Below are 13,552 nucleotides of genomic sequence, written 5' to 3' on the forward strand. Positions count from 1 at the left end.
ACATCACAGTCCTGTGTGCCAGATTTTCATATTTACAGTATTTTGTTGGTTTCTAAGATGCACATTGGTTCACGTTTCTAACATCTCTGAAATCAGGGTGCACCTCACATGGGTGGCATGCCATAACTTGATTAGCAGTGTGAGAAACGGTGATGTTACACCACTTCAAGCAAGACACAGCTAGGAAGAGGCAGAGCTGGGATTTGAACCCTACACGACCGGCCCACAATGTGGGGGCTTGTGCTCCATATTTGGAGGGAACCCTGGGTCGAGTCATTGGGAAGAAAAAAAAAAATATTTGCCATAGTGTGTGAGCATGTGTGCAGGTGCTGGTAAGCAAAAGCAAGTGGGCAGGGTGGGGTTGGAGAAAGACCCACTGCCCCTCCCTCTGGCCCAGCTCTTCCTTCTGGAGGAGATGCGAGAGCGCAAGTTCGATGGCTTTGCCCGCACCATCCAGAAGGCCTGGAGGCGCCATGTGGCAGTCCGGAAGTACGAGGAGATGCGGGAGGAAGGTGAGAGGCCACAGGTGGGAGGCTCAGGGTGGGGACAGGTGGACTTGGAGGAGCCAGGCCACAACCTCTGCCCCCGTCCCGGTGTCCCCACAGCTTCCAACATCCTGCTGAACAAGAAGGAGCGGAGACGGAACAGCATTAATCGGAACTTCGTCGGGGACTACCTAGGGCTTGAGGAGCGGCCGGAGCTGCGTCAGTTCCTGGGCAAGAGGGAACGCGTGGACTTCGCTGACTCGGTCACCAAGTACGACCGCCGCTTCAAGGTGAGGCTCTAACAGGTGGGCGCGTCTGGGACCCTGGCCCCAGCCTGGCAACCCCACCAGAGGCGCCCCCTCAGCTGGCCCAGACACACCTGTCCACTGGTATATATTCACCTAGCCTAGATACACCTGCCCCATCACAGATACACCCTCAACTGGGCCAGACACACCTGTGCACAGGTACACAGGCAACTAGCTTAGATACGTCTGCTATTAAGCAGGCCCTCATGGAGCCCAGACACACCTGTCCTTCGCATACACCGGCACCTGGCCAGACACAGCTGTCTGCAATTATACACTTCCCTCGCCCGGAAGCCCTGACCGTAGGGCCACCCCCATTCGCCCTGGACACACCTGTCCATTAGGTATACCCTCAGCCAGTCTAGATAGGTATGTCAATTAGATGTATCTTCATCTGGCCCAGATACACCTGTCCCCAGGTACACTCTCATCTGGCCTGGGCATCCAGCAGCTATGCATCCGCCTCTCCTGTACCTGTTCCCTGGCCCCGGGAATCCCTCCCTAGCCAATATACCTGTACTTAACCTCCTATCTCTTACATAATGCAATTCCTCATATACCTTCACGTGGAGGGAAACACTCAGCTGACCTGTCCTTCCCCTGCCTGAGGTTGATCCCCTGGAGCCAGGTGGCCCGTGCCCGGAGCTCTGGCCACCAGCTCTGCTCCTGCATCCTCACAGCCCATCAAAAGGGACTTGATCCTGACGCCCAAGTGTGTGTATATAATCGGACGGGAGAAGGTGAAGAAGGGACCAGAGAAGGGCCAGGTGCGTGAGGTCCTGAAGAAGAAGCTGGAGATCCAGGCTCTCCGGGGAGTTTCCCTCAGGTGAGGCCGGGTCCTCCCCTGCACCAGTCGCCCTCATCTGCCCTCACACTTCTCACCCCATCTGTCACCCAGACCATCTAACCTACCGCTATACCCGTAACCCTCTCTTGGCCCTACCTGCCACCTTCCCCTGCCCCCACACTCATCCTCATGTGCCAAGAGCACCTGTCCCCTTACCTGACGCTTCTCTGGGACCACCTTCCCCAGCTCCTCGCCGCCACCTCTGGCCTTGCCCCCGCCTGCATCAGCCCTCACCTCCCTTCACCCGACCGTCCCCGTCGCACCTCACATGTCAGTCCTGCCCCCCTCACCTGCCTTCCCTCCCACCCCTCCCCCAGCACGAGGCAGGACGACTTCTTCATCCTCCAAGAAGACGCCGCCGACAGCTTCCTGGAGACCGTCTTCAAGACCGAATTCGTCAGCCTCCTGAGCAAGCGCTTCGAGGAGGCGGCGCGGAGGGCGCTGCCCCTCACCTTCAGCGACACGTACGCCCCCGCCCCCGTCCCCGGGCTGGGCTGGGCACAGCGCCCCCTCTCCCGCCCCGCGGCCCCGGCCAGCTTGGGGAGTGGGCGTCCCCGCAGCTTCCTCCTCTCCCCCACAGACTACAGTTCCGAGTGAAGAAGGAGGGCTGGGGAGGAGGTGGCACCCGCAGTGTCACTTTCTCCCGTGGCTCCGGCGACATGGCGATGCTCAAGGCTAGCGGCCGGTCCCTCACAGTCAGCGTGGGCGACGGGTTGCCCAAAAGCTCCAGTGAGTCTGCGCAGAGCTGGGGGCGGAGACAAAGAGGCGGAGCCTGAGGAGGCGGGGCCAGCGAGGGGGCTAAGGCTGTGGGGGCGGAGCCACTGAGGTCGGCCCGGAGCGGGTGAGGGCCCCCGAGGGGTGGGTAGAGAAAGACGTAAGGGGAAGGATGCAGCTACAGAGAGGGCAGGGTCAGCGAGGTAAGCAATGAATGGGAGAGAAACGCTGAGGGGGCGTGGCCATGCCAATAACCCCTCCCAACAGTGGGCGGGCCTAGAAGACCCGGGCCAAAGAGAGGTGGGTCTTGGGGGGCTGAGCCACTTGTTGGATAGAGTTTTCTCAGTAACTGCGGGGCGGGGTCGATGGGACAGCCAGGGAACCGGCGGGGGGGGGGGGGGGAACTGGGGCGGAGCCACAGAGTGGACTGGACTTGTGGGCGGGGCCAAGAGCCTGCTGTGGTCTGGTCCTCACTCAAATTCCCAAATCCTTTCCCCTTTCAGAACCTACACGGAAGGGAATGGCCCAAGGAAGACCTCGAAGGTCAGCCCAGGCCCCTACCCGGGCAGCCCCGGGGCCTCCCAGAGGTGAGGCGACGTGTCTTCCCTTGCCTCTTGTGTGCTCCAAGACCCAAGCCACGCCAGCTGTCAACAGATAGAGCAGACCACTCTGTTCTCTGCCTAGAACTCTCCACAGCTCCCCCTCTTCCACAGATTGCAGACTAAGCTTAGTCGGATCTAGAGCCCTTCAGAAGCCAAACCCAGCTAACCACCAACCTTTCTCTCCTCCCATCGTATATTTCTGTCACTCGAGCTACATCTTACTCTGTCGGTTTAACAAATTTATTCTTATCTCCAAGCCTTTGCTTGGGCTGTTTACTCCTCTTGTGTGGTACATTTTCACTTAGCTTGAGCTCCTACTCATCCTCCAAGACCCACCTACAGAAGAGGATGGGGGAAATCTTACCCCTGCAGAGCCTCCCTCTGGACCAGTCCTTACCATGCTGCGTTGAGCATGTGACTGTTGTCTCCTCCCTCAGCCCGGGATCTTGGAAGCTAAGTCCTCCCCAAATGCTACCTTCACCCTGATAAATGCTCCCACTCTTCCTCCTGCAACAGGCCTGGGCCACAATGGGGTGCCTCCTTCTGCCAGAAGTGGGCCCCTGCCCCTGGAGATCACATCTGGAAGGGGCTCCCAGCAGCCCTTCCGGGGCCCTCCATCCTCAGCCCTGAGGGCCAGTAGACGCCCCCGGGCAAGGCCTCCCTCGGAACACAACACAGAATTCCTTAACGTGCCTGACCAGGGTGTGGCAGGGTAAGTGAGTTAAGAGGAGAGCCCCAGGAGGTGGACAGGGGGCAGGGGAGTGTCTGGGCTGTGATGACACCTCCCTGTGCCCACAGCATGCAGAGAAAGCGCAGTGTGGGGCAGCGACCTGAGCCGGGCGTTGGCCGACCCAAGCCCCAACCTCGGATGCATGGCCCGCGGTGCCGGGCACTGTACCAGTACGTGGGCCAAGATGTGGACGAGCTGAGCTTCAACGTGAACGAGGTTATCGAGATCCTCATGGAAGGTGTGTGTCCCAGGCCATAGAGGGGAGGAGTCAGAACCCTGACGCAGCCAGGCAACACCCCATTCCTGCACACCCTTCCCAAGGAGAACAGAAACAACTAGCGCCCACTAAAGATGTGCTCTTCCGAGCCGGTGACTGCGTAGGCTAGAAGGCCTTGGGTCTGAAAGTTCCCTCCTAGGACACTGGGGTCCTGGCCTCCCAGCAGCATGACCAATCCCTGGGGCCTCATTTTTCTCTCCTGTCGAGCACACTGCTAATAGCAGAACCTACCTCACCCCTTGTCTGGATGGGCCAGGCCACCTTCCTACCTTACTCCACTGGGCTGCCCCCCCACCCAGAGGGGCTTGAGACTCAGCAGCATCCTCTGTGGGTAAATGGGGAGCCCCAAAGGGGTCACTCACTGGTCCATCATGGGGCATGAGGGGAGGCACCTGTAGAAAGAGATGAGGGACGAGCACAAGAGAATGGAATAGAACATGACAGAGTGTGAGGCAGTAGCAAGAAAAACTACTTGTCCGTCCATCCCTCCCTCCTTTCCATCTGTTGACAGTTCTCTTTTCAACGTCTGCCTTCTGCCACACCAGTGGCGATGACTAAAACAGGCAGGGAACCAGAATGAAGGTTTTCTCCTAGGTGGGCTGGACACCGCCTCACGCTCCCTTCTCACCCACAGATGCCTCAGGCTGGTGGAAAGGCCGGCTGCATGGCCAGGAGGGCCTCTTCCCGGGAAACTACGTGGAGAAGATCTGAGAGGGGGCCCAGATTCTGCCTCCTGCCTGCCCGCCTGCCTGCCAGGGAACGAGGCCCCGCGGCGAGGGCCTCATTTTCCTTGGCTGCATTAGCCCGGAGGTCCAGCCCAGTGGCCTCCAGCCCAGCCCAGCCCAACTCAGGCCCTGGGTCTGGGGGTCACCACCGCAGCCCCCCCAGGGCCCTGGCCTCCCCCATGTCACACACGTTGCCTCCTGTGTCAAACAGGGCTAACAGCATGAATCTACCTCCCAGCTGCCTTGTGAGTATAAATGAGTAATGTCCTGTCGGCAAAGTGCCAAGCACAGTTGGGGACACCTTGACAAGCAAGACTCCCCTTCTTCTGTCATCACTAAGGCAATAAACATTTGCCAGGTGAAAGTGTGAATTAATTTCCCTTCTCACAAGGCTGAGGGAGAAGCTGCAAATACTCCAAAACTGGGAGCCGGGAGAAGTGTTGTCACTTGCCCGAGATCCCTCAGAGCCAAGGCTTGAACTCATATATACCCCCCACCCCATCTCTCCCAAAGGTGGAGTTTGTCCCACCTGCCTGCTCTTGGCCTTTTGCATCCCAGCCTACCTGTAGAAAATAGCCTGGGGGGTCCTGTCAGCTTTGAATCTGCAGGCCCCATCCGGGACCTGATTGGACCCTGAGGAAGGAGGCAGGTCCCACGTGGCCCATCACCATCCAGTCTGGGCCAACCCTGGCCCCTGCACCTGCCCCCCCCCCCCCCCCCCCCCCCCCCCGCCCCCGTGTCTGTGCCTTCTTAGCCCTCCCTCACCTGGGGTCAGGACCGGTTCTGATATGCAAGGGCCCTGGCTTTCCGCACCTATTGCCATGGATTTAGGGGGTCATCCTCACTACTGGTCTACCCAGATGTTTCCAAGCCAGTGATGGAGTCTGAGCCTTTGGGGATCCTGCCAGGGGCTGAGCCTAAGTATCCCGACTTTCCAAACGGACACCCACTCTGGGCTCAGACCCTCAAGGAGCAGTCAGTCTGGGAGAGACGGAGCCAAGCCGGTGGGATCAGGACTGGGTCAGAGAAGGGACAGGGGCTGGGGCAGGGGAAGGGGATGCAGAGACAGAGTGGGCATTGCTGGAGGAGGCAAGAAGGAAGAAAAGGGTTTGGGGTCAGCAGATCTTGATGGCAAACGCCACATACGACGATCCAGGCTGTGACAGGAGAACTCAGGCAGGGGACACCTACCCAGCCGGGGAGGATGGGAGATGGGCTCTCAGAGAAAGACTGGCCAGTAGCCCCTTCTGCAGGATCTGAACCCTCTCTCTTCTGTCCCTACCTTGGGAAACTGAGTGTGGCTGAAAAAAGAAAAAAAAAAAAAAAATCCCAAGGTTGCCACTGGGTCTCAACAGCTCTTTTATTCACCAATCATTATACAGAAGCACTTACCCATTCCCCTGAATGTCCCTGGTTTCCTCCATCTCTGATTTCCATCCCTCCACTGCCCAACCACCCCCGTGTATGCCTCTCTCTGCAACACTTAGATGTTAGAACAGGCTGGGGAGAAAGGGCGGGAGCCACCAACCTCATCAGCTGGACATTCTCTGGGGCTGAAGAGGAACTGGGGCGTCCTCTTCCACCTCCCTACTCTCTCCTTGCACTCACCATGCAGTCTGCCTGCCCTGACATTTTGGGGTACAGCCCTCGGGCCCCACCGCCATGGCGGTCACCCCATTTACAGGAAGTAGGGCCTTCTGGGCTTCACATCTAGGTTACAGCATCTTCAGACTGCAAACCTCAATCACCTTGGCCCTGCCCACTCCACAGCTCCACATCCTGTTGACTTAGAGAATTTCTTAAGCCTGGCCTCTCCTCTCCCTTCCTTGGGTCCCTGTCCTTCTGAGGCCTCACCCCACCCTTCCCCAGGTTGCACCAGCCTCCTCTCCACACACAAACACACCTCCACCCTGTGTCAAATGATCTGTTTTGGGTTTGGTTTTTTTTTTTTAGATTACTGAGTTTTTCACTGTATTCATTATCATCAAAACCACATTTTTTTTAAAAATTCAAACAGCACAAAGTATGAAAAGACTGTCTCTCCCTCACTTAAAAAATCTGTTCCCCTCCCCACTTTTTTAATGTCTCCTTCTAATGGTATTCTCCACATATAAAGGCACATGGGTACCTCTTCTGTACACAGATGGAAATACACTGCACATAAAGTCTACACTTGCCAGAACGCAAGATACCTCTTGAACGTTAAATAATGTCTTATAGAGACCTGAGATCAAAGATTCGCTTTCCCATCCCCCTCAACTGCCCATCCTCCCAACAATAACCAGGAATCAGATGGTGGACCTCCCCCTGCTAAAAATACATCAATGGTAAGAACAGAAACCACACTCCTCTCTATGGTTCATGAGGTCCTGTGTGACCCTCCCTGCACCAAGTTCACTTTCTGACCTCCACACTCTGCCTCCACTCTGTTCCAGCAGTGAGCTGATCTCCTTACTGGTCCTTGAGAAAGACAAGCTTGTCCCTCCCCACCTCCGGACATTTGTACAGCTATCCACTTCCCAGAGTTGCCTGACCTTCCATTTGCTCACATCTTCCTGACCAGCTCAAAAGTCAACTCACAGAGAGACTTCCCTCCTCCCTGTGTCTGCATGTGTGTGTGTGTGTGTGTGTGTGTTCCTTTGTAGCAGTTAAAACACTAAGGTGGTTTTCTGGATTTGTTGACTCATTGTCTGTTTCCCCATTTTAAAATGTGAGCAAGCCCCTGAGGGCAAGGATGTTTGTCCTGTCCTCTGAGTCCCCAACGCCTAGCACACAGTAGGCGCTCAAGGAATGTAGGATGGATAGGTGACTTATCCCACGCCTGTCCACCCAGGGGTCTCCCTCCTTAGCCTACACCTGTCCGGAGGACAAGCAGTTTGCTTCCTGCCCCTGGCTATCACAGGGAGCCCATTCCAACTTCAGAACTCAGTGCACTGCAAATTTTCACGATCACTGCCACTTTCTCTCGAGGTGGCCCAATCAACACTCCCTCTTCAAAAAAAAGAGCTGGTGACGGGACGGGATAAAGGTACTCATTTTGCAGATGACAACAGGGGCCCGGAAGGATTTTTCCACAAGATCTCTGAGCACAAGGTCTTTAAAGGCTGTGCTTGCAAACCCTCAGCACCGCCTCCTCCAGGAGGACCCAGCCCTAAGGCCCCACCCCCCCAAGGGCGCTGTGCGCAGGCCCCGCCCCCGGTCTCGCGAGAGCTGGGAGGCGGAAAATGGCGTCGACGTGAGCACGAGCCCGCGGCCGCCCAGGGAGTCGCCGCAGCCTCAGCCGGAGCCACAGGAGCCGCAGGAACAAGAGGCTGAGCCGGGTCGAGGATGGTGAGCGCGGCGTCGCGGGTGCGGGCGTGGCGAACCAGCGGGTGCTGGCGGGGCGCGGCCCTGTCGCACGCGCACCGTCCGGCCGACCCCGCCCCCACATCCGGGCCCTCGCCCGTCACTTGGGGAACACCCCACCCCCGGCTTCCTGGCCCCGCTTCGACTGGGCCACGCCTACAGGACTCAGGCTCCGCCCCTGTTCCTTATGCGTCCGGGCCCCTAGCACCTCCGGGCTTGGCTGCCCAGCTGCAGCCGGGTGGGTGTGTGTGTTTCGGTTGGGAGACAGTCCGCTTGACCCCTTCTGGCCTCTCCACGGTGTTCCTAGCGGCGTCCTCCCTGTTCGGAGCCTGGTCTTTGTAACCTGCGCCCCGCCCGCACCCCGTAGGCCACGGCCCTGCCCCCAAGTTAGGGCCGAGGGACTGCTGCCTTCACAGGAGTAATTCCTGACAGATACGCCCTTCTGCAGCTGGGGCACCTCCCAGCTCCCTCCCAGAGGATGGAACACAGGAGGTTCAGTCCACCCTTATCCCCTACCCGCCCCTGATGGTGACTCCTTAGGATTGGGGCTGACGGGGTGACTTCTCAAGGGCGTTTGCTGCTTCAGGAATGTCCACAGGTCTTGGCGGGGTGGGAGGGGTTCCCATGGCTGGCCCAGGCCTACCTGGGCCCAGAGGGGTTCTCCCTGCCTTTTCCTTCCACTAGGAGGAGGAACCCTCGGGGCCCAGCCCGGACATGCCGGCCCATGCAGAGCCCAGCTTCAGTGAGACTGACAAGGAGGTGTTGTCCCCAGTTGCGGCTGCAGCAGCCACTTCCTCTTCCATGGGGGAGGAGCCAGGCCCTGAGAGGGCATCCACACCCCCAGCGTGGGACCGAGGAGGGCCTGGGGGGACCCAGCAGGGTGCCCCCTCAGCCCCAGACAGTGTTCAGCCCGGTCCTGGATCCAGCCTTGGCCCGACCAGCACCGTCCCTGGGACCAGCGAGGACCTGAGGCCTCCCAGACGACGCCAACAACCAGGTGATCTGTGATGGAGCCTTCTGGGGGCTCACAGGCCTTGGAACAATTAAGATGAATACAGATTATCTCCAGACTTGGGCCCCATCTAGAGGGAGTCACATTTACTGAGCACCAAGCGTAAGCCAGGCTGTGGCTACAATGATGAGCCAGCCAACCCAGCCCCTGCCCTCTGGCAGCTCCGCCTGGTGGGGGAAACAGATGGTAAAGGCCCTGGTAAGAAACCAGTAGGGTAATTCCGGCCTCATATATGCCTCTCTGGGGCAGAACTCGACATGTGGCCAGGGGAAGAGTGGGTGACACCCCCGTTTCCGTGCATCCTGCAGGGAAGCAGATACCCTGCTCCAGCCCTGGCTGCTGTCTCAGTTTCCCCAGTGTTCGAGACCTGGCACAGCATCTGCGTACCCACTGCCCACCCACACAGTCCCTGGAAGGTAGGGCCAGAGTAGGGGGTGGGAGGCAGGCAGAGCCTTCAGGCCGGCCTTGGCCATCCCTCTCCACTCCTCTGTCCTTCACCCCTGCCAGGCAAGCTCTTCCGCTGTTCCGCCCTAAGCTGCACCGAGACCTTCCCCAGCATGCAGGAACTGGTGGCACATGGCAAACTGCACTACAAACCCAACCGCTACTTCAAGTGAGACACTGACCATCCCGACTTCCCTGGTGCTCGGTGATCAGGCCCCTGGCAGCTCCTCCCACCCCTGATTTGATTGCCACTACCTGGGGTCCAGGCCTTTCTCCCTTCCTAGTGTGGGGGGGGAGGGTGAGTCTGGCAGTGGGTGTGGCCTCGGGCTCTTACCTGCCCCAAAAGAGACTGGTTACTGGAGCGAGTCCCAGACGCTCAGGAAGGGCGGGGCATGTCGTGTGTGTCTCCATCCCGTCTCTCCTGACCTTCTTAGAAGAAAACTGGCCACCTAAGTCAAAATTCAGATTTCCTTCCTCGTTTTCCTAGGGCAAGGACCCGGAGGGGTCCGGAAGGGTCGCGGCCACATTGGGGGGCGCTTAGAGCAAGCTTCTCCCCCACGCAAGTGGGGGTTCTGTGATTTGGGCCTTAGGCTCCCTTACCACCCTCGTGCGGCGGCTCCCCAGGTAGCATGGGATAGGCCCCACCCTCGCCCCCCAGGAGACCCAGCCCAGTCCTATGCCTGCCCCCAGGTGTGAGAACTGCCTCCTGCGCTTCCGCACGCACCGCTCGCTCTTCAAGCACCTGCATGTTTGCGCCGAGCATGCGCAGAGCCCAGCCCCGCCGCCACCCCCCGCCCTGGACAAGGAGCCACCGGCGCCTGAGCGTCCCCCGGAGTCCGACACTGCTTCGGCACCCGGCCTGCCGTTCCCGCTGCTCGAGCCCTTCACGACCCCCGCCCCTGCCCCCACCGGGCCCTTCCTGCCCTACTTGAACCCCGCGCCCTTTGGCCTAAGTCCCCCACGCCTGCGCCCTTTCCTGGCCGCGGCGCCCGGGCCGCCCGCCTCCAGCGCCGCAGTCTGGAAAAAGAGCCAAGGTGAGTGTGGGAACAGCGCCGCCTGAAGGGTGAGCTGGGCTCACCCAGACTTCTGACCTTGATCCGCCCGTTTATCTCAGGTGCCGGCGGCAGCCCGCGAAGACCCCAGGGCGGCTCCGACGCGCCCTCAGGTGCGTGCAGGTGACCACCAGGGAGGGGTGGAGGGGATTTTTCGGTTCTGCGCCCTGCGGGCCCAGGGGATGCTGGGAAGCAGCGTTGCCCGCCCCTTCCCAGGTGGCCAGAGCTGCCACCCCCAAAATACAAAATTTTTGCCTTAAAAATTATTAGCCCCTGAGCCTTCATCTGCGCCGGCGTTTCCGTGTAAAACCCGCGCCCGCTTCACAAGTCCTTTGCCCTGCGGTGGTTCCAGGGACGGGAGTGGGGGATTCGGATAAGTCAAGTTTAGTGCGCCCCCCCCCCCCCAATTACAGGAGGGAACACGCTCGGGAGCAATGGATCACAGACCAGCCAGGTGCCCGGGAGCTGATGGGGAGGCGGGGAAAGGTCTGACCCGCACTCGTCCACGTCTACCATCCTTGGGGGTGGCCGGGACTGACGGGGTCCCGCCTGCCCGCAGGGCACGCGGCCCCGAGCCGCATCGTGTGGGAGCACACACGCGGCCGCTACTCGTGCATGCAGTGCGCCTTCTCCACGGCCTCGCGGCCCGCCATGACACTGCATCTGGAGGACCACCGCCCCATCGCCCCCGCGGCCCCGGGGCCCGGGCAGCCGCGCCCCGACGCGCGGGCGGGTAAGGCGGAGGAGCGCTCGAGTGGGGAGGGCGGGGCCCCCGAGGCGAGGGGCGGAGCCGAGGCTCAGGCGACCCCTCCTCTGCCCCACCCAGACCCGGTCCCGCTTGCACCCAAGGTGTCTCCGCTGCTGTCAGAGGGGGAGTGTCCGGTTTTCTCGCCGTTCTGAATCCCGCCGCGGTGGGGAGGGGGGAGTTGGACTGTAGGATGGGGGTAGTTTTGTAATTAATGGGGCAGGGGAGGGGGAACAATAAAGGACGCGCGATGAGCCATCCTGTGCTGTGTCTGGGTCCCTTGCCCCTCCGATGCATAGCCGGTCAGTCAAGCAGTCATGGGGTGAGCACACCCTGAGAGGTGACAAGCCTCCCCTCAACCTCACTATTACCCCTCACCTTGGCACTGGGACCCAGGTCTCCAGTTCAGTGCCACCCTCTTCAGCTGTAGCTGGGACTGCCAGTGCCCCTTGTCTTGTCCCACCATTTCCGGAAACCAGATGGGATGGAAACCTCGCTTTTAATAAGTCCCAGGACAGGCTGGGAGGTTGGTCCTGAGAAAGTACTGGGGCTGGCCCTGCTGGAGCCGCCCCCCACCCACATTCCTGAAGCCAGTTCAGACTCACAGGGGACAAGGTTGAGGTGATGGTGCCAGGGTCCCCAGGCGTGGGCACTGTCAGCCTTGGGGCTCTGGTTTGGTCTTCGTCCCTGTCCTCCAAACTCTCCTCTTGGCTGCCTGCTTTCACGTCTGCCCCTGTGTCAGCTCTGAGGAAGAGGGTGGGTCAAAGCCAGCCCTAGGGATCCTGGACTTCCTCCCTCCTCACCCCTCCCCTCTCTGCCTTCCAGCCACTAGGATCTCCTCTTCCCTTCATGGGAAATCAGTCCCGGGTCAAGCTTCAAAATCTGGGGCCACACTGCTGTCCCAGCCCTGTTGTCACCAAAACCCAGTGAGCCAAGCCTGCGGAATGTGGAAGTCTTACGCATGTTGTTGGCAGCTGCCCCTCAGAAGCTAGTTTTACTTCCTGCATCTTGCTCCTGTCCAGCCCGGGGTCCTTTAGCTTAGGCCCCTGACCCTCTTCCCCCACTCCCAACCCCGGTACCTGAAGCAACCTCTCCTGTCCTCCCCCCCCCCCCCCCCCCCCCCGAAGTCTGAACACCACTGAAAACGGGTTTCTTCTCGTGCCTGCCTGGTAGCCTTCAGTGGCTCCCCGTGGCTCTCTGGATGAAGGCCTTGTTCTAATAACCCACAAGGTTCCATCCCGAATCTCCCCACCCACTCCCTCATCCCTCTCCTCTTCCTCATCATCCTCTTCCTGGGGAACGTAGACCTTCTATGAGCAAGAACTCGCTAACCTTGCAGTTTAACAGCTCCAAGCTCTGGAGGCCCTTCTGCTTCTCCTGAAGGGGGGCGCTGATCTGAGTGCCCTTAGGATCAGCCCACCTACACTCAGGGGCCTGCCTGCCCACCCGCCTGTGCTTGGGCTTCAGGGCTGCGGTGTCCTTGATGGGGTTGTAGCGGAGACTCAGCTGGCTCGGGCCAGGTGTCTGTTCTGCCAGCACTCCGGGCCCACGCTGAGGCAAGTATCACTCGGCACCTGCTGTGGGACCAGCTGGGCCATCAGGGGACCTTGGGGCTCCAGCCCCGTGAGCTCTCCTCTTCCAGTTGGACGCTTTGGAACCAGGACTTTGTGACCCTGGAGAAGACACAACCTCCCTGCATCTCACTTTGCTAGTCCTTAAGATGGGTGTCAGGATGCTTCTTACCCTCTGGAGTCCTTGTGAAGATTCGAACAGGGACTGGGGAGGGAGGAGGGGGCTTGGGAAATGTTTGTGATTCACGTCCCTATGGCTACCAAACCCATGGCTGCCTAGGACACCCCCAACGGAGAACCCCGGGAGGGAGGGAGGTGGGGTCAAGGGGCCCATTTTACAGCTAGAGAAGGTGAGGCTTGGAGGGTAAGATGACTGAGCCAGGCCCAGTTCAGATCCCTTACTGATTCCGTACCACCCCAGAAGTTGAGGACGGTTCCCATAAGGTGGTGTCTATAAGAAAACCCAGGGAGTGAGGTCCAAAGGGCACCTTCCCCTTTCCCCACATCTCCAGGGACAGGTTCAGGGTTCCCTCTCCCCCAGGACCCCAATCTGTCTCAAGGTACCAGCGTCCCTTCCCCATCAGGCCCTGCCATACAGCCACCCCCAAATCCAGGCAGTGCTACTTCTCAGTCTCTCAGGACATTTCCAGACAGTCCCAAGGCCAATATCTTGGTCCAGGTACGCCCCCCCCCGC

General features: G+C 59.6%; 2 protein-coding genes across 3 annotated transcripts in view; both read left to right on the top strand.

The window, feature by feature from the left end:
• Positions 1-5,052, top strand: part of MYO1F (myosin IF) — a 32,939-nt gene extending 27,887 nt beyond the window's left edge. Inside the window, exons 21-29 of the mRNA XM_032883466.1 lie at positions 398-512; positions 606-775; positions 1,474-1,619; positions 1,958-2,104; positions 2,221-2,369; positions 2,858-2,941; positions 3,473-3,668; positions 3,755-3,924; positions 4,598-5,052. Of these exons, the coding sequence (XP_032739357.1) occupies positions 398-512; positions 606-775; positions 1,474-1,619; positions 1,958-2,104; positions 2,221-2,369; positions 2,858-2,941; positions 3,473-3,668; positions 3,755-3,924; positions 4,598-4,674 (1,254 nt within the window). The 3' untranslated portion in view covers positions 4,675-5,052. The remainder of the gene's footprint in view (positions 1-397; positions 513-605; positions 776-1,473; positions 1,620-1,957; positions 2,105-2,220; positions 2,370-2,857; positions 2,942-3,472; positions 3,669-3,754; positions 3,925-4,597) is intronic.
• A 2,841-nt stretch (positions 5,053-7,893) lies between these two features.
• Positions 7,894-11,547, top strand: ZNF414 (zinc finger protein 414). Of its 2 annotated transcripts, XM_032883794.1 has the most exons (8): positions 7,894-8,018; positions 8,718-9,030; positions 9,354-9,461; positions 9,553-9,658; positions 10,180-10,523; positions 10,604-10,654; positions 11,101-11,274; positions 11,368-11,547. In XM_032883794.1, the coding sequence occupies exons 1-8, from the start codon at positions 8,016-8,018 to the stop codon at positions 11,439-11,441; spliced, it is 1,173 nt and encodes a 390-aa protein (XP_032739685.1). In that variant the 5' UTR covers positions 7,894-8,015; the 3' UTR covers positions 11,442-11,547. The 2 variants fall into 2 exon arrangements, with proteins under 2 accessions (XP_032739685.1, XP_032739684.1); XM_032883793.1 differs by having other exon boundaries at positions 11,101-11,547.
• Positions 11,548-13,552: the final 2,005 nt, after the last annotated feature.

The sequence above is a fragment of the Lontra canadensis genome, unplaced genomic scaffold (assembly GCF_010015895.1).
Source record: "Lontra canadensis isolate GAN:19392208 unplaced genomic scaffold, GSC_riverotter_1.0 scaffold88, whole genome shotgun sequence".
Classification (NCBI taxonomy): Eukaryota; Metazoa; Chordata; class Mammalia; order Carnivora; family Mustelidae; genus Lontra; species Lontra canadensis.